The following is a 22,729-nucleotide window of genomic DNA, read 5'->3' as shown; positions in this document are numbered from 1 at the left end:
GCAAGACATTCAGGGTAATCCTGGGACTCAAGCATGAATGAAAATTTTACAGTGGAACAGGAGTAAATCTTATGTCACTCTGCTGGCAACAGACTCCTACATTGGATTTCAACACCAGCAGTGGTATCCCACAAATGTGGATGAGTAAATCAAAAGTGTCAAAGGGTGAAAATTAGGGAGCATAAATTTATTTTTATTGGCTGTCTATAAACCATAGTGTCCCAGATTGTGATAGATTACACACTTCAGTGGTCAGTCAATGATTTGTTTTTTAAAGTAGCCTGAGCATTTTATTATGCATGATTTCCTACTCAAAAGCCAAATTCTAAATATTTTCCATTTGATTTCTCTTTGCCAGTATTTTATATACAGCTGCATATTAGGGCTCATTTCCTGTTCTGTTTTCCTGAGGATTAATTATGAGTTGAAAATGGTAATAATGTTGATTGCATTGGTGGGCTACAATGTTATCCTTCTGCACACTCATGGGCCCATGCTGGATGACTACAGCAAATTTATGTATGCAATGGCACCTCTTAGAAGGTAGGTGGCTAACTCCAGTCTTTCTGAAGTTCAATACTACCCATGGTAGCTCTTAGTCATGGAACACACGTGTTTGGCTATGTAATCTGAGTCACAATGTAAAATCATTGTCATGCTGCAGCAAATGTTTGATTTCATGTCACACCTCAGAGCATTAGAATAAAAGAAGTCTGGACAAGGCATTTAAATCACACGCTATAGGAAATAGAGTATGGTTTAATTTGAATTTTTGTCACAAAGGATATTAAAAGAAGTCATCACCAAGTTTGTTAAGACCTCAGGCTGCACATAATTAAGGCTTTTAGGGCATATTTGCTACAAGCTGAAGAAAATCAGCTTCCCCAGAACTGTTACATAGTCTAAAATGCTTACAAATAACGTCTTAGTAATTGAACAAATTAGTAGACCAACAGTATGTATATTTTTTATTTAATTTTGCTGTACCTGTGCATTTGTATCTTAAGTTTTTAGTGAGGCTGCTGAAATCTTTGTTACAGCTGATAATATGTAAGACCAAAATTATGACTCCAGTTCTTGTTATTGTTGTGTAAAATAATATTTGGACAGCTGTAATTTCTACCTCATTTTCAAAACAAAGAGGCGATTTTCTTCTGTGTAGGCCAAGTATATGGCATATGCCATACACCAGAAAATCTGGATATTCAGACTGTAGTTTCAATATATTTTTTCCTGTGCTGTAACAATCATGGAAAAGGATCTAATTTGAAAATTTGGGGGAAAAATGTTTGTTTTCTTTGCACTTAAATATAAAGATTAAATGAACAAACCTAAATATTTGTTTCCATATTATTAATGGAAAGAGTATGTGTGTGATGGTATGGAGAACCAGGGAACAGGTTAGATTGAGCTTGTGCTTCTGGCAGCTTTGATTTTGTCAGTCAAGCTCTGCATCTGTTGGCATTTTCCTTCCTAAATCTCTTATCAAGGTTCTTCTTTCAGTGGCATGAGTAGGAGAGTTCTAGTGTGAACTGTTTTCCATTGCCTTTAGTGACTTTTGCCAAAGCAGAGTTTTTAATAAACTCTTTACAAGATCTAGTTTTGTGCCTCCTCAGGAGAAAAGGTATCTTGGGAGATAGGTGCTTTAGTTTCTTTTTATGCATATTCATTGGATATGGTCGAGCTCTCCACAATGGAAATAGCGTTATTGCATTAAAAATCTATTTTTATTCTACTTGTATAGAATAAGCCACAAATGCTCTCCATTTACAAGTAAAAAAGGACATTATTTTTCCTAAATCCTCATCTTATTATTGGACTTCAAAATGTAGGCACATTTGCAGAGAGTATTGTAGGGGTAATTAAATCTACATAATATAAATAATGATATTTTATCAAATAATATACTGTATAATATTTAAATGTTCTTAGTTTATGTACCAGAAAGGAGTGCATATAAATTGTGGTCTTATTTTTGTGCTTGAAGTAATATTGGATTAACTTTTGAGCAGTCTGCTTTACTTATGTTTTTATTTTATAGGCCAGGAATACTGAAGGACCTGAAGACAATGGGCTCAATTTCCTTGTTCATATTCTTCATCACATTACTGGTTTTGGGTAGACAGGTAAGACACACACTTCTCTTCACATGCACCAGTGGACACAATGCCAGCTGCCACATGCAGCCTGTCACCTTCTCAAAGAAACACCTTTGTCCTGTTCTTTCCCATACCCTTGCAAAGGAGTGTCAGGAGCATCTATAACATAATTTTCTTTCTTGCCTTCCAATATGCCCTTAAAACTCACCAGTAACTATCACTGACACTATGCTGATAGTGTACTGTGACTATTGCTTCTCATTCTGACCAATGGTGGCTCCTAGCTTCCTGCCTTGTTCCCATCTGTCTGCATCCATCTGCTGTCTCCCTGGTTGCTTAATTGCAAGCTATTTTCTTCACAGTTATTACAATTTGGTGCAGACACAGAAACAATACAGCGTGCACACAGAAGTGTACCACAAGCTGAGGCCATGGTTGCACTAAAACTGTGACCCAACAGGAAACTACTCCTTTTATGACCCAGTTGTGCTTTTCCAGAACAAATGTGATGTCAATGGTCTTACCCTGTACTAAGCTGAGGGAAGATGCAAGGGCAGTTCTTTCTCTAAATCCTCAGGCTCATACAGGATTCATGGCTAAAAGATGCAATTCCAGCCCATCGTGCCAGAGCAATGCAGTGCACACGACAGGGCTCTGAAACGGAAGAGGCAATCCATGTGAGATCTCATGAACAGCCTGAGCCTTCACAGACTGCAGCCTTGGGAAGGACTTAATCCCAGACTGTCCTTAAATCATTCATTTACATTATAACTCCTCAAAAGTTAATGACTGTCATTTAAATTGCCATGCAGGCCCTGCAGGTTACTACACAAAAATTCTTATCTGGCAGTTTCTGCAGTATTTATTGTAGTTGGGAACATCCTTCTTGATTTAGAAATAACATTCTTCATCTGCCTTGTCAGCAGCAGCACTTAGAGATTATTCATTTGATGGTGGTGACAGAGTGGGTCTAGAGCACAGCTACTTTCCCTCAGAAAGAGGGACAAGTTTTTCATCTCATCAGTGGAGAATCTTTAGTCACTGTCAACCCAAGTCTCAGATGGAGGCAAAGGGTGCAATACCAAGAATAAAGGAGAGAAAGAATATCATCTTCATTGGGAAAACAAAGATTTCTTTGTGGGCTCAGTCACATCAACAAGGAAGTTTGTTCTGCATGCAGCTACAGGTGTTCTCTGTCACACCAACTAAGAAATTAATGTATAATGGAAAAAGTCTTCATTTTCGGAGCTGTAGGTCCAGGATCCTTGTCATGATAACACTTATTTGTAACCCTTCAGTCTTTTGCCTTTGATTTTTCTAACTTATTCTGCTTTAAAGAAGAAGGAGAAAAAAGCTTCTGCATTTTCAAATGCTCTCAATCAAAGTCTAAAATGGAAAATGTTATGAACTAATTTTAATACATACCTGGCATAAGAGCTGCCATTTAAAGTTACTGTTGGTGATATTGATTGGTAGCAAATGCTTGGAAAAAGAATAGGGGAGGAAATCAACCTGCACAGAGTGACCTATTCATGGACATATACTTCCCACCTTCTGCCAGTTAGTATTTCTGTGGCTGTGTTTAATAGCTATTGGCTGTTCTGCTTTCTGTTTCACTGTCTGATCCCTTTTTAACCCATTTTATCTTGCTGGTGTTCCCAACACTGATAATGAATTTCACAGTTTGATAAAAATTCATGTGACAGTGTCTTTCTATTTTTAGACTTCCTCTTTTCTACTTTTATTGAGTGGCACTTGTAGGATGCTGTTGAGCCATCTTGGCAGTGTCAACAAAGTCAAATTCTTCCTTACCCTTCTTCCACAGAGGGTAATATGCAAGTAATTTCTCTGTTAGTGATTGCATTTTTTTTGCAGATAATACATATTTTTTCTTTTTTTGATATCTGATTATTTAAAAAATGCTAAAGATAATAGCAGTGATGAAAAGGACAGCCTTTCTACTTCCCTTCAGCTGCCATCGGTGTTCCTCTGTCCCCAGGATGAGTAACCAAACCTTCATCCAAACAAAAAGTGGATGCTCTCCTGCAAGCCTAGCTCTGTGAGCTTGCTCACCACTGGTCATAGAGATGCCTCTCCTGAATCAAAAGCAGCAGGGGATCAGTGCCACTGGTTCAGTGGGGATAAAGAGAGGAAGGGTTAGTATATCATTACATGGTTTATGAGCCTACCTAATTCCTGTAGCTGCACAGCTAGCATCGCCACTGGAAGAAGCAGACTTCCCCTCTGCTGCTTATTTCTGTCCTTTTGTCTCCTCATTTGTACTGGCCCAGCTCACTGTGTAGATGTATAGTGGATCAAAATAGAGAAATGGTCAGGATTAAAAATTAATCCTGCAGAAGTGGCTGGTTTTGAGGCAGATCTATTTTCAAGATTTATGGTGTGGCCACAGCAATGCTTGTGCCAGAAGAATGGGGGTGAACAGACAAAAGTGAGGTGGAAAAAGCAAAACTGTTTTTTTTTTTTTGATGGCCTTGCCAGCATAGGTGACAACCATTTCCTGACACTGAGACGAAGTGACTCATTTCACCCTGCATACAGATCCCGAGAGTTACTTGATAATGGGCTGGCAACAGGCAGACAGTATGCTGAGAATGGTGATTCTTCCACCCTTCCCAGGAGAATCCAAATTGGTGTGGGCTTGACTGTGTAAGGAGTGTGCTCACTTTTAAACACAGTTGAGCACTAAATCTCTCTTATGATCTGCTTTGAATCCAATATTGACATAGCCTGTGAATTCCTTTCTCAACAGTACCTAAAATATTATGTGTTCCGTTCCTCTGTAGGCTGGCTGTATAGTTTTCCATGATTGATTATATTGTAGTTATCCACACTGAATTTCATTGGTAGTTTTATGCTGAGGTGCTTGTGGCAGCTTCCCAGAGCTGTAAAAATTGTTTCTTTGTTGTCTCTGTTCTGTTTTTTAGCAAGCTTTTACTTTGCGAGAGAATTCTTCTCTTTTTGAACAAAGTAGTCTCTTCAAGAGCCTCTTCTGAAAGAATTCAATGAAAACTTATTTCAAATTTCACTGCTAGTCACATGACCATTTACTTCTTTGTAGTAGATGGAGGCATGTTTACAGAAAGTATGTCACCTCATCCACTTGTATCAGCATTAGCCAGTAAGTCTAAATAGCTCTTTTCCTTAGCATTTACTGGCTTTTTTTACAAAGTACCTTGCTCTATTGTTCCTGCTTATTTTCCAAAGACTTGCCTTATATCGGTACCCTTTGTCAGTTCTCCAACACTCTGTCTGTCTTGACTGATCAGGATAAGTTTCATATCATGCAAACAAACCAACACAAAAACCAACCCCACCACAATTCAAAATAAGTTAATAAGCTAATGCTCTTCTCTTTTTGAAATATGATATGCTGACTTTTCTAATTTCAAAGCAAATTGTAGAATACATTCTGATTTTTTTTTCTGATCTCTAAGTTCTCTTTGCCCTTTTTTGGAGCAGCCTAAATTTAATTCAGTAAAGAGTAAGGTAGTAAATAAATTATCTTTTTTATACTAGCTTTGGAAGAAGAGACATATTTTTGAAAACTTCACTTAGCTACCACCTTTTCTTTTCACTACAAAGTTGGTACAATCTATGGATATTTAGTTTCAGCTGGCATCCATGTTACTTTTGTCAATTTATACCAAGGATTTTGACATCCCAAGGTTTTACTGGATTTTTCCTGCATGAATACCATTTGTGGCATTTGAATTACCATCTATGTGTATTTATATTTATACTAATCCAAGTTCTTGGATGTATAAATATCTAACATATATATAAAAAAGACATTCTAAAAAAGTGACTGCATGTATTTTGCATTGTGTGGACGGTTCTGAAAAAAATCCCTATTCATGACCTCAAGCTTTATAGGACTGATAATTGCCATTTACTACAGGCACAATGACAGGGCAACAATAAAATCCTAATTCCAAATTCCTGCAGAAATCTGTTCTCAGGTTCTCTGTACCTTTATGATTGTCTGTACAAGTATTTAAGTCTCTGCCCACTCTTATTTTGCTTATAGTTTGCAAATACCCTTTAGTAACATATAATTATTTAAAATATCCGGCTTGTTTGTTTATTTGACATTCAAACTCCAGATTTCTGCGATGCAGCATGATCCATTCTAAGATGTCAAGACCCCTTTTACTTTCAGAAGAATGTCACCTTTGAGTCAGAATAGCCAGAATATTTCTTTTGGGGTGCATTTGAGGTCTGCATTCTGTCCTTAGCAGTATCGATATCAGCACAAAGAGAGTATGTTAACAGTGATTTAATGTGATGGATGTTCTCTTTCAGTTCTGTAATTAAATGTTTAAATAGTACCTGGCCCTTATCAACCAATTCAAAGGAAATCTGAGTATATTTCTCTCTATACATTTAAGTGGAGGAATCATTTTCCTCTTACTGTTTTTTCATCCTGCAGGTATTTTGCAGATACAGTTTTGCTTCATCAGTTTTTTTTTTCTTTCATTGCCTTTTAAAAGCTTGCCAAATCATTTTAATACCATCTAATTTCAACTTTCTACTCTTATCTTTTGCTGTGATCTCAGCAGAATACCTATGAATCATTTTGAGCTGTTACAGCCACTGTCCAGTCAGAAGGACTACTCTCATTTTTTATGTCAATGCTTATTGACTGCTAATACCAGTAGGTTGCACTTTTAAGTTTTTCTGTAATAAGATTGCCATCATAATCATATTCTCCTGGTTAATGACATAGTCTTCATTGAGATTGCCTGATAGTGTTAAACCACTAAGACTACATTGAAATAGGTCTTGATTTTATCAGGTCAAATGAGATAGGCCAGAGGAGGCTTTACTGTGGAAATAATGCCTTAGAATTCATGACAACACCCTGACAACATTGAAAGGAAGTGGAGAGAGCTCCGCAAAAGTGCAGTTTTATTAATTTTCCACCACCTTTCTAGTGAAACTGGATCTCAAAACATACTGATGCTCCAAGGATGTTGTGTATTTTCATATAGTTCCAGGTATTGTTGTTGTGGTTACTGGAAAGTTACTATGAAAACTCTGGGACAAAAAGAAAAGCAGGATAAAGTATTACAGAAAGGAGTATAAAAGTAAGCAACCAACCAAAAAAAAGAGCAACTAACAAAACCAAAACTAAACTGAGTTGGCCCAGCTGACTGGGCCATTTTTTGTAGTCTGATCATGATTTGATATACTGAATGTAAACCATATCAATACAATAGGCTGTTTTCTTTTCGCCAGGCTGGTTGCATGGCATAACTTCAAGTTAGTAAAAACTAGGGTCTTCCTAAAATGCCCATTATTGTAAGTGAAATTCTGCACTTATAAAATAATATTAAGTTGCAAAACTATACATTGTTTCCATTACAGTGTTTGATTTCTGTAATGAATTTCTACTCAAGTTTAAGAGTAGATAAATAAATCTGCCGTTGCTTAAGGCACCTTGCAACTTTTCTTTTCTTCTCATGGGCCTTTTTGCTGGATTTGATAAAATGTATGTAACAAAATGTATGCTTGGGGGGTGACTTCTCTGATACCTGGAATTATATTTGAGTAGCCAAATAATTGTAGGAGTTGTGTACTGTGCTTATTTTGTCTCTTAAACCTGTACTCCAGCAGGACAAGATGCCTATTGTTTCTTTACTTCTGTGTCCTCTTGTAACAGAATGAATATTACTGTAGGTTAGACTTCCTATGGAAGAACAAGTTCAAAAAAGAGCGGGAGGAGATTGAAACCATGGAGAACCTAAATCGGGTGCTTCTGGAGAATGTGCTTCCAGCCCACGTAGCTGAACACTTCTTGGCAAGGAACCTGAAGAATGAGGTCAGCTGTCTCTGTATATCCTCTACTCTGTAAGAAAGCAGTGTACCCTGGAAATACCACTTAATGCTGTTTTGAACAGTAGGTCCTTACAGCGAAAATATAAATTTACAGATGCTTTCATTTCCCCTTTCCTTCCTGTAAGGTTTGCTTTACAGCACTGAATGCACCATAAAACCTTGAAATAAAAAGGTGAAATTTTCCTAAATGGCAATGCACTTTTGCCTATTGAAGGATGGTAAAAATAGGTGAGGAGGAGGAGGAACAGAATGGCTGAATCAACATGGGTTTAATTTTAAATCATATGCATGCAGATACTTTTCCTCCATGATCAGAGTGGAGTTGCAACCGGGTTCTGAATTTTCTTCTGTTCACTGGAGAGCTTTTTTATTGGAGTGAAAATTAACTTTTTCCCCAAAATAGTGGCTATGTTAATTCTGGAAAGATGTTCTGAACACTGAATTACCTGTTTATTTACTGTTAAATGGACCTAATCCAAGCACCAGAAAAGTCACCCAAAAGATCCATCTTTACTTTTCTGGAAATTAGATCTGCTCCTAATATTCCTTTACAGTAATAATAAAGAAAAAAAAATACATATATATATAAATCTATTTAGAGAGAGTAGCAGCTATAGAGATCTTAAATGTAAGATTTTTAATTACCTGTGCTTGCCAAATAATTGTTTCAAAAAAGACAAAAGAGGGCAGAGGGCAGATTTAGGGATTCATTTTTGATCTTCTGAGCCAAAAAGGACAACATCTTCCTTTTCACTGTGGTTTGCATTAAGCAGTATTAATCAGGACTGCATTTCAACACTTTAGTATTCCCAGCAAATATTCATTTGGTAGCTAACAAAAATTGCTGTGGGGTTCCTTTGAATGCAGTGAAGATTTTGGCTAGAAGCCAAGTTGACTCAGCTCCAGTTCTCAGTTAAGGCATTAAACACAGCAAACCATCAGGAGATTGCTTTCTTGATTATGTGCTACTCCACCTCAGCTTCCCAGCAGAGCAACACCATCTGCTTACCTTTGTATCAGCTACCAGATTTATCTTGTCACCGCTCAAGATTCTTAGGTTGGAATGAGTTTACTTACTTTAATGAAGCACAGAAATTGTAAAGTGCTGAGCTCCCCAGCTCATCATGTCAGGTGAAGTAAAAATGATGTGACATGATTTTAATGACATCCATTGAAAAAAACCCAAAAAAAACAAACTCAAGTTGTTCCTTGTTTTGTTTCTTTCAAGAGTTTTCAAAGGAAGGCCCTTTCAAATCTCTGGAAGTATTCAGGAATATAAGTATCTGTCATGTCTTTAGATTTCTTTCAATATCAGCAAGGTTCTGTATGTAGATACAGATGTTAGGGCAGATTAGGCCTTTGTTTACTCTGTGTGGATATCTAAGTCAACAGATATGACATTGAAATTTGTCCACATTTTCCTTAGCTGCAAACATTCAAGTTAGTATAGTTTTATGTTTGTTCTTTTCTAAGACAGATTCTGAGATTAAGAAAATGGATGAATATTCTATTTCCAAATACTACTTCCCTTAGTATTTTATGCATGCAGCTGTATATGGAGAAAAGGGAAAGCAAAGTGCGCTGCTGAAAAGCAGGCAGGAGAAATGGAAAGGGAAAAAGTGAGTGGATAAATGCTAACTTGGAGCAGTTGCATGGTAGTTTCAAATGACCAACAAAGGTCTTTTTTTAACAAGATATATATATTGACTAATGCTAATCCACCAAAAGCAAAGGCCCTTAGAGTAAATAATAAAGGTTTGTTTGCCTTACCAGAACCTCCAGAGCTGGGTTTCTGCTTTATAGTCTGCATGCTGGATACAAGACAGGTTATTTTCCAATTGAAAGGCTCAAATCTAAAATGAAAAGCAGGAAACAGGGCCAGGATTAAATATATCTGCACCTGGCTTTTGCAGCTTTCTCCTTAATGCTTTTATCCTTCAGATTCCCTATTAGTAAAAAGTGCTTGGGAGTTTTTGTGCTGCAAGCTAACTGGCAAGCCCATCACTGAGCAAGAGGAATCGTGCTTTATTAGCTACAGGATGGAGCTAGCACTTTACTTAGAGCAAAAATTCTGCCCCAGAGAAGCTGACCGCCATACCCTTCCAAGGGATAGAACTGGACTGGTTTCCCTTCCCTATCCCAGGAAGATCTTCAGGCATTGGAGATGAGGGGACAGTAAAAGGAACATACTTGCAGAATTTCAGATGGTATTAAAGAGGAAAAAGAAAAGGATTGAATGCAAAAGACAGGATGATTTTATTTTTGTTAAAATAAGAAAAGCTATTCCTTCCTAGAATAGTATTGCACTTAATTTTCTGACTACACATTTTGGAGAGTACTGTTTCAAGAGAAGAACTCTCAGGAAAATTAAGGCACTCAATTGTAACATCCTTTATTATTATGATCAAAATAAACTAGATAGGGATGACTCCTTGAAATTCTCTGAAATTTATTGTGATAGTCACAATTACTAGTTATCTTGTTATAAATAGTGCCACTTGTTGTTCCATGATGGTGCTATGTTATTGAGCATTCATTAGTGGAGATGGATATTGCCAGTATTAGAGAGAAAGGAGGACAAATGGGTCGCTATAATTGAAATGAAGTTACAGGGAAGATGACGAGGAAATAGAAGTAAAGCTGAGTTAACCACGGAATGCAGTCTCTGTACCCTTTTAAGGAAATACCCCATGTGACCATGCAGGAGCCACTCAGGCAGTCACACCTGCACCACCTGAGAAGGGGCCAAATTCCCCTCACAGTGAGCAGCTCCAGTGAGCCAACAGGTGCCCTGCTTGACTCCCCAGACACCACACACTCACAGTCAGACCAGATTTCCTTACTGGCTTGACCCTTGGGTTTCCCACAGCAGAGTCTCAAAAATCTGGATTTAATCATGGTGCAACAAGAGAATAACAGCTGGAGCTGTGAATCAATGTATTCCATCCCTACAGCATACAGTTGTGGTGGAGCTTCAGCAACGCTATGGGTATAAAATCCCTAGAAAATACAGGAGGCACAAAAATCTAGTTATAAAAAATTTATCTCCTCCAGCTGCATGTGTTCTTCCTGTCCATCATTATTTTCATGTTTGCTCAGAAACTTCCCTCACACCTGTGATGGGATGAAGCAGTCAGCAGTTTTCCCGTAGTTCTGTTATTTTTCAGTTATACATCAGCAGTAAAGATCCATTATGTCTGTGCACATCTGTGTACAGACACACCACATTCTTCCAAAAGGACACACTGACTGTCAAATTGCAAAAACCCAAGCTTTGCTAAGTAAAAAGGGAAATACTATCTTATGCTTCTTGAACTCACAGAATAAATCCTTTTTATGTGAATGTTGAAATCCCTTGTTACTCAAATAATAACTTGAAGGTAGTTTTACATAAAAGTAGATAGCAGCCTTGTTTATCGCTATGTCTACCTTTGTGTATAGATGTTATTTCTTTTTTAAGTGTTAGTTTAACATTTTTTTCTTCTTTCTATCTTTTTGGGGGGGATGTGAATTTGTCCCGAAGGAAGAGATAGTCAAGGGCAGTGAGATAGTTCAAGGGCAAGAGATAGTTCAAGGGCAGTGGAGAGGAAAGTGAAGGGGGTAGTAGGAGGTGGTCATTTTTAGCACCAGAATCTTTCTGTGGAGTAGAGATGCTCTCATTTCAGTGGTCACAGAAGGCAGTGCAGACTCTGCCATTAGTAAGTTTCAGTTCAGATGAATTCTTTCTTTTTGGCCCAGCTCCTTGTTATGCAAAAGAAAGGATAATTATTTTGTCTTCTTAGGCATATTGTCATTTTACGTTTGGAACTATCAATCAGGGTCATTTTGCATTATTCATTTGTAGTACATTGAGTTTGTGATTTTGGTTCAGTTTTTTAGTTAGTACAATAACAAACAGCTAATAATAAATTGGATATTGTTTTACAAAATACATTTTCAGCCATGTAAGCCAGACTAAATTCTCTTCATATGAAGTCTCAGAGATGGGCCCTGTCTAATGAATTAGTGAACATTTTGTTTTCACAAAGTTAATGTTCAGGAAGAAAAAAAATCATTACAATATTTTCAGCTTTATATGTTAATTCTCTTTTATGAATAGGTTTATGCATTGTTTTAAATTAATAAACGCAGCTAAATGCAAAAAACATCCAACCTCCATCTTAAGGCATTCCAACTACTGCAGCACCTCTGGTTTTAGATCCTGGATACTGCATGTTAATTAGGAAAGTTATTTACAGCAGGCTATGATAATTTTTTTTCTTTATACTGTTTTCTTTTGGACAGGACCTGTATCACCAGTCCTATGACTGCGTCTGTGTCATGTTTGCCTCTGTTCCGGATTTCAAGGAATTTTACACAGAATCTGATGTAAATAAGGAAGGGTTGGAATGTCTCAGGCTGCTAAATGAGATCATTGCAGACTTTGATGATGTATGTACTACAACAGTGATTGACATATGGTTTCAATCTTACTAACTCATGATATGCAACAGTCAGAAAACATACTTAAAGGGGAGAGTGGAAAAGCTGTCAGAAAATACTTACAGGGACTATTAAAGGAAAAATAGATTTATGTGGGATAAATCAGATGCTGATCTCACATCATATTCAGTTGCTTTTGATGTCCTATAATGAGAATCCTATGAGTATTTTTTTTTTTTGCCCATTAGCTGCAGTTTTTGAGACAATTACATTACATGCCATGGATTAACCATAGGTTCTAAATACGAATGTCTAAAGTCAGGTATAACCTTTGTGTTATACCTGATCTGCACTGATGATTTGATACACAAGCACGTCAAAGGACTATAAAAGTTGTGATGTTCCATTCTCTGAAGTCAGAAGCAAATAGAGAGTATGACTACAGATGGATTGGGAAAAGGCATCTATAAAGGCCTCACTGAGAACAGTATTTCTCTATAGGGAAGTCATTAGTGACGAAGATACCAGTAAAAGGTATTAAAATCATGTCATGACTCAGAAAGCACAGTCTGGATTTGTGGGTCTGCAGCTATAGAGGGTATTTTAGCAGCAAACCCGTTTGGAGAGCATTGGGTGATCAATGTTCAAAACAAACTGGGATATATATACTAAAATCCTTGGATTTTAGTCCTACTGGCATGGAATATTCCACTGTCATGGAATGGATGCTTACTTTCAGAAAGCTGCCTAAAGCTTAACTGTTGGCGGGCATGGTGATCCACTTCCAATATCACAGGAGTGCAAAGTCTACTGACTTTTATAAGCTGTATGTAAAATAAGATTGAATTTATGCTCACTACCATAAATTTAATTTCTTTATAGTAAAAAGTTATTTTAGAAGAAAGAATTTCCCTTTCCTTGGAGTTCTGTAACCATTGTTTTATCCATCCTTAAGTCCTTCATCCTGTATATATTTGTGAAGCCATTTGAGGTCCATACAGAAACTGTTCTAAGACTTGATTCTCTGATTGGTGTTAGACTAACAGGACTGCTGATCTGAATAATGAATGACTGTCCTTGTTTTACAGTTGTTGTCAAAGCCAAAGTTCAGTGGAGTTGAAAAGATAAAGACCATTGGAAGCACTTACATGGCAGCAACAGGACTCAGTGCTACACCCAACCAAGAACAGTGTCAGGTACAGGAAAACATGTTTCTGCTTAATAAAAAGCATATTCAAATGAAGGCTAAAATTTTGTTCATTAAGCTGCAGGTTATGTATAATAATGTGGCCTAGTTTTTTTCTTATTAGCATAGATTGTATTGTACTGGACAAGTATATACTTTAGTATACACTCTGTGAATTTTTCTTCACATTGCAGTTTGAAAATGCCACCTCTGTATTTGCTAAAACAGGCCTTCTACTCTGGATGCAGTACAGCATTTCATTCCTATGTGCTACATCAGGACTGGATTTACAAAGCATACAAAAGATTGCAAGAATTAAAGTTTTCCATTGTGAGCTAGGAGGGATGATTTCCCTTACTAACTATACACTTTTAGAACCCTCAGAATCAGCACTGAGAATATATTCCTTTGTTTCTAGTTTACTTAATATGGTAAGATTAGGAACTGCAGTCACTGGAAATCCAGATCAGAAAAGCAATTCATAACTTCTTCAAAAACCTTGCCTCTGCCATGATCTTTAGAGTACTATAGGTTGGCAACAGAGAGACAGCAATTAAGATTCAACACAGTCTCTGCTAAGGATTAATGTGCTCTTGCCAAACTCATGTTCCTTCTAAACACAAGCAATTACTACATGAACTATAGACCCTAAGGATCCTGAGGACAAAGGATTATTTTAAATTAGCTCTGACATTTAATGCAGGGAGGTGAAGGAGATGAAGAAAATGCAGAGCTGCAGACCAAAGATATGAAGATATAGAGAGTTCTCAATCACAACTAAAACTAGTGTATGCAGAGGAAGAAATTTATCACGTGAGTTATTTCCACAATCAGGAGATCCACAGTTCAGCATTCCTTGGGTGTTTTAGTTCGCATTCTCAAAAGAAACCCACCAAAACTCAGCAGCCTTCATTCCAGATTCCCAAAGATGCACAGATCCTGCAGTACCTAGTGAGGCAATGACTGACTGCTAGACATACTGCTGGGAACCACCCCCAGCTTAAAACAAGCATCCAAGGAAGACTAAGTGCCTGAGGAAGGGGTCTGAATATATCAGCTGAACAGGAAACCATCTGTTTTAGCTAGGAGTGAACTCCAAATGAAACAGGCTTCATTTATCTAAACAGCTGCTCCAGCAAGCACCACTACTGTCCCACCCTAGGCTGATGCATGCACTCCATGAATCATTCTCTGAAGTTGTCATCTGTCCATCTCTTCTGTCCCTTTATCTCAAGAAATAGGGAAGATACAGTAATTTCTCATAGAGATCAATGAGTCCATGTCTTATGAAATCAATCACTTGTAAGGATCCTACCTTGGGCTGTGGGACACCAAAATCAATTTTCTCCTCAGCCTGAAAGGACTCAAAACAGTATTTAAAATAAGGTTGCTTTGTTATGTATGAGAGATTAAGTCTACAGCCTTGATAAGTGGTATAAGCTCTGTAAGTAAAAGTGCAGAGTGGGGTTGCCCTCTTCCTCTTGCGTTTTAGTCATTTTCAGGTCTGTTAAATGTTCTCAGATGTACTTGTTTATCTGCAAGATGAGATCAGTGGAAGAATTCTTAAAATTGTGAATTTCACTGGATCTTAAGCATTTTATAAGAGTGCTGAGCTGTGCAACAGTGAGAGGGAAGAATCTCTGTAGGGCTGTCCACAAGCATTATTTATTATGAAAGGGAATACAATAGAAGCAGACACTTAAAGAAAATGAATTAACAAATTCTAGGCACACATAGATATTGAGTGCCTGTGGGATTAAACAGCAGCTAATAAGTCACTTAACAATCAAAATGTTGGATTAGGCATGTTTGGATCTATCACCACTAGACTGCCTGGTTGTACACAAGTGAAATGCTGTCTCTTGGCCATTGTTTGATCTAACTGATGCTGCACAGGGTACCATCTTCTACGTTACTTCTCTGCATCTGCCTGTAGAGGGCATCCCTAAGGGCTTAAGTGTCTTCAAGTGTATTTTGGTTGTTTTCTTACAGCAGCCAAGGCTCACAAGACTGATTTTACACTGTTTGTTTGTCTTTTGAATTCAGGAACCTGAACGACAGTATATGCACATAGGAACCATGGTGGAGTTTGCATTTGCCTTGGTGGCAAAACTGGATGTCATAAACAAGCATTCATTCAATGACTTCAAGTTACGAGTAGGTGAGTATCACATGATTCTTAGGAGAGCATCATGGACAAGGGGGAGAATTAATGTAGTAGTAGAACTGACCAAAAGGGCCATGATAGTAAACAGCACCATCTTCACCTTGTTTAAAAGCAGCCTATGTGGTATTGCCCATCACCCCCTAGAGTGTTTCAAGGCTAGACTTGGAAAAGGGCAGTATTCCTATTTAAAGAATGGTTGAAAAAATTTGTTCACGTGGCTTTGAGTGGTTTTATGGTAACTCTTTAAAAATTATTGCAGAGGTTATAAGCTGTGCATTTTTGGAAGTTTACAAATACAAAAAGAATACACAATAAAACTCTAGATTGGGCTTTGCAAAACTATATCAATGTTTTTTCAGAGGACAGGAGCTATAAGCGGTCAGTGAGGCTGCAGTTTGAAATATTTTACATGTACTAAATTCAAGCAAGCACACAAAAATGTACTCTTTCTTTTGAACTGTTTGACAAGGGAGAATATTTGCCTTTGTTATTCAGGTAAGAGCAAAGATGACTAGTTATTTATCTTGGAAGGAGGTATCCCTTATGTTTCAGTTTCTAATTGCTTTTTCTTGTGCATCCTGGTATTTTTAAAAAGAAACAGACAGCTGCAATAAGCAGTAGAAAGAATGATAAATTAATTCAGAGCTGGTCAAGAACCATATGTTCCAAAATGTTTATTTCCTGATAGCAGTACACAGCAGTTTCACAATGCAATATGTAACGTGGAAAGTGTGAAATGAAAACAGTAAACAAATATTGAGAACCCATAAATTCCGTAAATGTGTCAGAAGTATTTGATTTCCAACCGTTATTCTCCTGTCTTGTCTTTTTCTTGCTGTACCGCTTGCTTTTCCTTTCAGCTGCTTCTCTTAAGTCTATTTCACAGTGCCACCCACTGGCAAAACTTGCTGTCTTCTGACTTGAAACAAGCTTCTTAGGGCACTCCTTTGCCAGTATGTTCTGTATTCCTTGCTAAAAATGACAAAGCAAATCAGAAGTACGCTTCCTTCTCAGAGTGTTACAGAACTTGATGGTTCTGGCCATGGCTGACATTGCACAGACCAGCAGCTTCAGTAGAGAGAGAGAACTGTTGGGTGCCAGGGCTACATCTGCAAACTGCTTAAAGCAGTACTAGGTCCTTTCAAGTGGGGACCATAAAGCAAAACAAAATGCTTAACTTTGGATTTTTACTGATCTTTCTAAAGATTACAGAGAACTAGGACTCCTTTGCTTCATGAAATGAAAAAATGTTTTAACTCTAAAAAGAAACACAGGCCCCAAAGTGGTATTTGTGCCACCATAATGCAACATAGGCACCACTGAGATCTTTATTTTCACATCACTTCTTCTCCACTTCCCAATACCTGATGATGAAAGCCTCTGATATCTATACTAATTGTAGCCACAGAAACATTTTAACAACTACTTCTGACCTAGTCCCCACTGTAAGGATTTGTACCCTAACTGCCCTTTGTAAAAGCCTCCCTTGGCCAGCATCTAAGTCTGAAATTTTTGCAACTCATTAGAGGTCTCATCTTTCATAATCTTCTGTGAGTGCCTGAAATGCTAGTGTGACTTAGGAGGTACACACTGCTCTGATCTTGTCAGATAAGGGAGAGGAGCATCTAGATGACATTTTAGGCATTCCTCCCCTTCTGCAAGTTGAGATACTTGATTTGAGACAAGCTCAGATATGCTTTTGCAGCAAGTTTTGCACAGGTATTACTTTCTTTCAGAACAGAGGCTGGTGTGTTATTTTCCATGTAACTTCATAGTTGGAACATTTGTCTGTGTTGTAGGTGACTTAATTTGGTTCCTGGTTTTGGGTGAGGCTAGCCATGAGCCCAAGCTGTAGGATACTTCAGAATGAGGTATTCTCTGTCATTCCTGCTGAACAGTGTTATATTTCATAGAATGATTAAATATTGCTTTGGATATGAGAGAAAGAGATAGATAATATCACCCTCTGTTAGAGCATCCCCCTGTAGTGAGAGTACTACTCTTCCAGCCATGCCCCTAAAACATTCATGTGCATCACGCAAAAAAGATGAAACACCAGCAGGAATGACATAGAGCAGCATATCCCACAATGCTTGGGTGGCCAGAACACATCCCTAAGATATACTGGTATAAGTTTCCTCAAAGGCGGAGGCATCTGAAGGTGACTCCTGAGCCCCTGAGGTATTTCTCAAGCTATCAACACCAGTGGTTCAGGAAGGAGGTAAAAAATAAAAGTCCCTTCCTGCCCATTGTATTTTGTAGGAAAATCCTACTGCACTGCCCCAGTTTCTGTACCATGGCTACACACATCTCTTCAATATTCCCTGCTAACCAGATTGGACTACCCAGCAGATGGCTTTTGTGGATTCCAGTCTTAGTTCCCCAGTGTTTTCTACAGGTTGTATGTCATGAAGTAGAAAAACCCATCCATGGCTCAGTTGTTAATGCAAAGTGTTGCAATGCCAAAGTCTCTTTGTGCATTGAACCCTGAGCACTTAGAAAAATATATATCTATTATGTTTAATAATTCACATGTTCTGTGGGGTTGGTGGTTAGAGACAGGGACAACACACACACCTCCAAGCTCCATGCAACAAACAGCTCTTCTATTGTTAAGAGCCTCCTTATATAGGGAGTTCAAGACTCCCAGATTTAGACAGCTCATTGGTCTGATCCTCCCACAGCCCAACTCCTGACCAGTGAGATGTCCACCAGTGAGATGTCCAGCCCAGGATGGAATGTGATAGGTGAAGTTCCCTATCTATCAACCCAGGGCCCGGTTTGCGGAACTGAGCTGGGTTTCTTATTTATCAGTACAAGCCAGCTTGTACAGTAACATATATCAGGTTCCATTTGTTATCTTGTAGTGTTTGCATCTTTTCCCAATTTAACTTCTACAGTCACGTTTTCCAGGATTTCCAAGTGGGCTGATAGTGTTGTTGCTAGCCTGTGCTGCCATGTTGCATATCAGATGAGCCAACTCTGAGATCCCTCTCCATCCTACAATCACACTTTCATTTGACTGCACAGATATATCCCTAATGATGGTTTCTGTCAAGGAGCTAACAGAAATCAGTTATGATCCATTGAGATAATTTTATAAATCCAAATTACTTACTTGTTCAGGTTTAATTTCTCACTAGGCCTAACTTGTCTTTCCTGCTCATCAGTATGTACAGTTAAAATTATAATACCTTTGATGCTGGTTATCAATAGTACTTTGGATTTTACCTCCTGGTTTCTTTCCCTACTAGCAAAGTAAAACTCATTTACTTTACAGACGTAATATAGGTTACAAACTTACTGCAAGATAAAAAATGCCCAGAGTCTAACGAGGGACTATAGCTTCTGTTCTACATCATACTTAATCAAAGTATTTGAATACATATATAATGAATTTTGAATTTTCAAAATACATTTATAATGTATTTTGAATACATATATAATGTACAAAGTATATGAATACATATTGCAGATCTTTAGGAAAAGTCTTTGGTCAATCCAGCCTTCAGAACAAGGCTTCAAATCCTTTCAGCTCATTCTCTTTAGTTTATTCTACATTTAAGAAGCAAAGAATACTATAAAAGCAACTTGATAGGGCCATTAACTATTGCAGAGGAGAGGCCCTTTTCACTACAAGTAGAAATTAAAAGAAATTCTTGTATATCTGTTTTCTCAGAAGCTGCTGCTCACCCACAGTGTGGTTCCATGCTACATAATAAAGGCAGCAGCAGGTCATTATTAGGGTGCCAGTGGTTCAAAATAGCAAGTTACTCAGGATGGGAGGGAGCTGTAAAACTAAAATTAGATGAACTGACTTTTGACATTTCTATAACTAACATTCTCCTGCCATAAATGGTTAATAAAACCATGATGTTTGCTGCCATACTCCCTATTGAGTGAGGGGCAAATGCTGCGTTCATCGACTTGCTATATTCCAGATGCACTTTGTGTCCTTGTTTGGTGGATCTTCACAGAATCACAGAATCAGTTAAGTTTGAAAAGACCTCTAAGATCATCAAGTCTGACCTATGACTGAACATTCCCGTGTCAACTAGACCATGGCACCAAATGCCACATCCAGTCTTTTCTTTAACACCTCCGGGGACAATAACTCCACCACCTTCCTGGGCAGCCCATTCCAATGTCTAGTCACACTTGAATGTGAAGCAATTCCTCCTAATGATCACCTAAATCTCCCCTGGCACAGCTTGAGACTGTCATCTTACACTGTCATTGCTTGCCTGGGAGAAGAAACCAACCCCCACCTACCTACAGCCTCTTTTCAGAGAGCTGTAGGGAGTGATAAGGTTTCCCTGAGCCTCCTTTTCTCAAGGCTAAATGACCCCAGCTCCCTCACAGGCTCCTCATAGGACTTGTGCTACAGGGCCTTCACCAGCTTTGTTGCCTTTCTCTTCATTGCTAATGTTAAGTTCTGATGCTTTCCAGGTATAAACCATGGACCTGTAATAGCTGGAGTAATTGGAGCTCAAAAACCACAATATGATATATGGGGCAATACAGTAAATGTGGCCAGCAGGATGGACAGCACTGGCGTCTTAGATAAAATACAGGTAAGCCTTGATTTTGTGCTAAAATGGCAAAATGGGCTAACGTTTGGTTCACAAACAGTTATGTAAGAATCTGGCAACAGCAGCTCTGAAAGGTGATGCTAACCATTTCCTTACCATCACTTCATTTACATGTCCTTAGCAGTTGTAGAATAATGGGGAAGCTTGGTTCTACTCAAGTGAAAATAAGGTCCTGAAGATGAGGAGAGTGCTATGAGGAAGAGTATTGTCCCTAGTTCCATTTATCTATCTACAAGCTCTCTGCTGGCAACCCTGGATACAGATGTGGTTACACCAAATTTGATTCTTGATGTAAATGATTAGAATAGGCAATCCAGCAACAGACTGCTTGAATGCTTAGGTGTTCAAACCTCACCTGAGACCTTTAAAGGCCTTACAAGCATTACAGCAAACCCCTTAAAAATGAAGAGAACATTATGTTATCTTCACATTCCGGAAGAAGGTTCTGCTCTGCTTTGTTATCAACACTGGCTGTATTACTGTATTGTTGCAGGTTACAGAGGAGACAAACAACGTCCTGCAGACACTGGGGTACATGAGCACCTGCAGAGGAATAATAAATGTAAAAGGAAAAGGAGAATTGAAGACATACTTTGTACATACAGAAATGACAAGATCCCTTTCACAAGGGAATGTGGCATCTTGAAGATGCTTGTATGTGTCATCAATACCATATTTTCAGGAAAGTATCACGCACTTTTTAACTACATTTTGGCCCTTAACATGCGTGCTATTTTCTGGTATGTGGCACTTATTTTAATATGGCTGCAGAATAGTCCCATGAGCCATCATTTTGCACCTTGATATTTCTATGTTCAAGGACAGTTGTGATGTACGCTATAGGACTGGAAGATTGTACTGCTACTTGCACTGTTATTCAAAGACAAGAAAAGAAGGAATAGGAATCAAAAGGAGGGAATGCATCCTGAAAGGACTAAAGAGAAGTGTTAGTGACAAATGCGGGGAAAAAAGGCAATAAAGCTAGGGGTGCATACTATTTTCTGATGCATGGTGTTTTCTGGAAAATACAGTCGCTCCCCAATAGCATACTAGACTGGTATTAAAGTATACAGTATTGTAAATAAGTTTACTCTGTCCACACATGATTTGGATGTCATCACCAGTTGCATCTCATAGCCAGGGACACGTTGGGTGGTTTGCTGGCATTCTTTCTGAAGAGAGAACTGAAAATGCTGGAATAGTTTTGTACAAACGTGTCAAATGTTTTGAAGCTATTGTCTTTTGTAAAGTTAATTCATTAAAAGTTTATATGTACTTTGTCTTACTGTTGCTGTCTCTTAGTTTTGCTTCCTTCCTTGGCTTCTGTCACTCTAAAGCTGCGTGTTTTCTGCTGCTGCCTCTGCTTTTTATTCAGTAGTTAGATGTTGAGGCCAGCTGTCCCAACAGCCTTGGTCAATAATATCTGCTAGACTTGCTATTGCCTTTCAGAAACTAAATCACCTCTACTGTCTTCAGTCATTGGTGGCATCCTAGGCACCTTTGCAGTCACTACCTAGGTGATTCAGAAGACTGACTTCAAATCCATAAACACAAAAAAAGTGGGGGATACTGAAGACAGTAGCAGTGCTGCTACTTAACACCTGGCCTGCAGTGCTTAAACAGTAACAAGGAGAAGCTGTTCAAGAGAAGAAAAAGTTATGTTTTGCACTTTGACAACCTTTTTTGCCCTTGCATGTCTTTCATTTAACCTTCACAATGCTGGATTTTGTGGGATATTTAAAGTAATAATCTTATTTATCATTTAAAGTAATAATTTTATTTATACTCACTAGGACATGAGTATGAGTAAAATGCTATTTTGTGGATATCGGAGATTATTTTAAATCCCTTTGAATTAAAAAGTATCACATTTGCAGAGTTTCATAGATGAGCCAGGGGAAAGACAGTAAAAGTAGGTAATTTTACTATCTATGCTCCTTTGAAGCACAGACAGTAACAATTAAGTTTTGCGTTGTTGTAATCAATTATTTTAGTCATAGCATCCTAGCAAGGAAATAATACTATTTACAAAATAGCATATAATTACAAGATTTTCTTCTGAGTGATAGCATATGAATATGGAAGTCAGCTTATGCACTGTTACCTCTTAGCATGTTATTGAAATCCAAAAAGTATTCAGACTACTCATTCATGAAACATACATATACATTTGTATATCAATGGTATCCTTTCTAGGTTCTCAAAATTGTGGGTCACAAATACATGGCATCAGTCCAGTCTCACTGAATGTGGCACAGTTTACTCACAGCAGCCATCTGCCCACTAGTGAATTGGAATGACAGTAGATTTCAAAGTGCCTAATTTGCTGTAAAACAGACAATCTGAATTTTGATCCCCTTAAGCAAGTCTAAAAGCAAAATGTAAGTTATTTCAATTATGTTTG

General features: G+C 38.0%; 1 protein-coding gene across 2 annotated transcripts in view; it reads left to right on the top strand.

Annotated features, from left to right (window-relative positions):
- ADCY2 (adenylate cyclase 2) overlaps nucleotides 1-21,600 on the top strand; it is a 203,965-nt gene extending 182,365 nt beyond the window's left edge. For both annotated transcript variants that reach the window (XM_071454599.1, XM_071454607.1), the window contains 8 exons: nucleotides 359-543; nucleotides 2,042-2,126; nucleotides 7,783-7,941; nucleotides 12,243-12,389; nucleotides 13,469-13,576; nucleotides 15,613-15,727; nucleotides 20,183-20,307; nucleotides 20,819-21,600. In XM_071454599.1, coding sequence (XP_071310700.1) covers nucleotides 359-543; nucleotides 2,042-2,126; nucleotides 7,783-7,941; nucleotides 12,243-12,389; nucleotides 13,469-13,576; nucleotides 15,613-15,727; nucleotides 20,183-20,307; nucleotides 20,819-20,971 — 1,077 coding nt within the window. In that variant the 3' untranslated portion in view covers nucleotides 20,972-21,600. The remainder of the gene's footprint in view (nucleotides 1-358; nucleotides 544-2,041; nucleotides 2,127-7,782; nucleotides 7,942-12,242; nucleotides 12,390-13,468; nucleotides 13,577-15,612; nucleotides 15,728-20,182; nucleotides 20,308-20,818) is intronic.
- Nucleotides 21,601-22,729: the final 1,129 nt, after the last annotated feature.

The sequence above is a fragment of the Agelaius tricolor genome, unplaced genomic scaffold, assembly GCF_023055355.1.
Source record: "Agelaius tricolor isolate 1412-34295 unplaced genomic scaffold, bAgeTri1.0.p SCAF_2, whole genome shotgun sequence".
Lineage (NCBI taxonomy): Eukaryota > Metazoa > Chordata > Aves > Passeriformes > Icteridae > Agelaius > Agelaius tricolor.
Note: the sequence above shows the minus strand (reverse complement) of the source record. Positions and strands in the feature narration are given on the sequence as shown.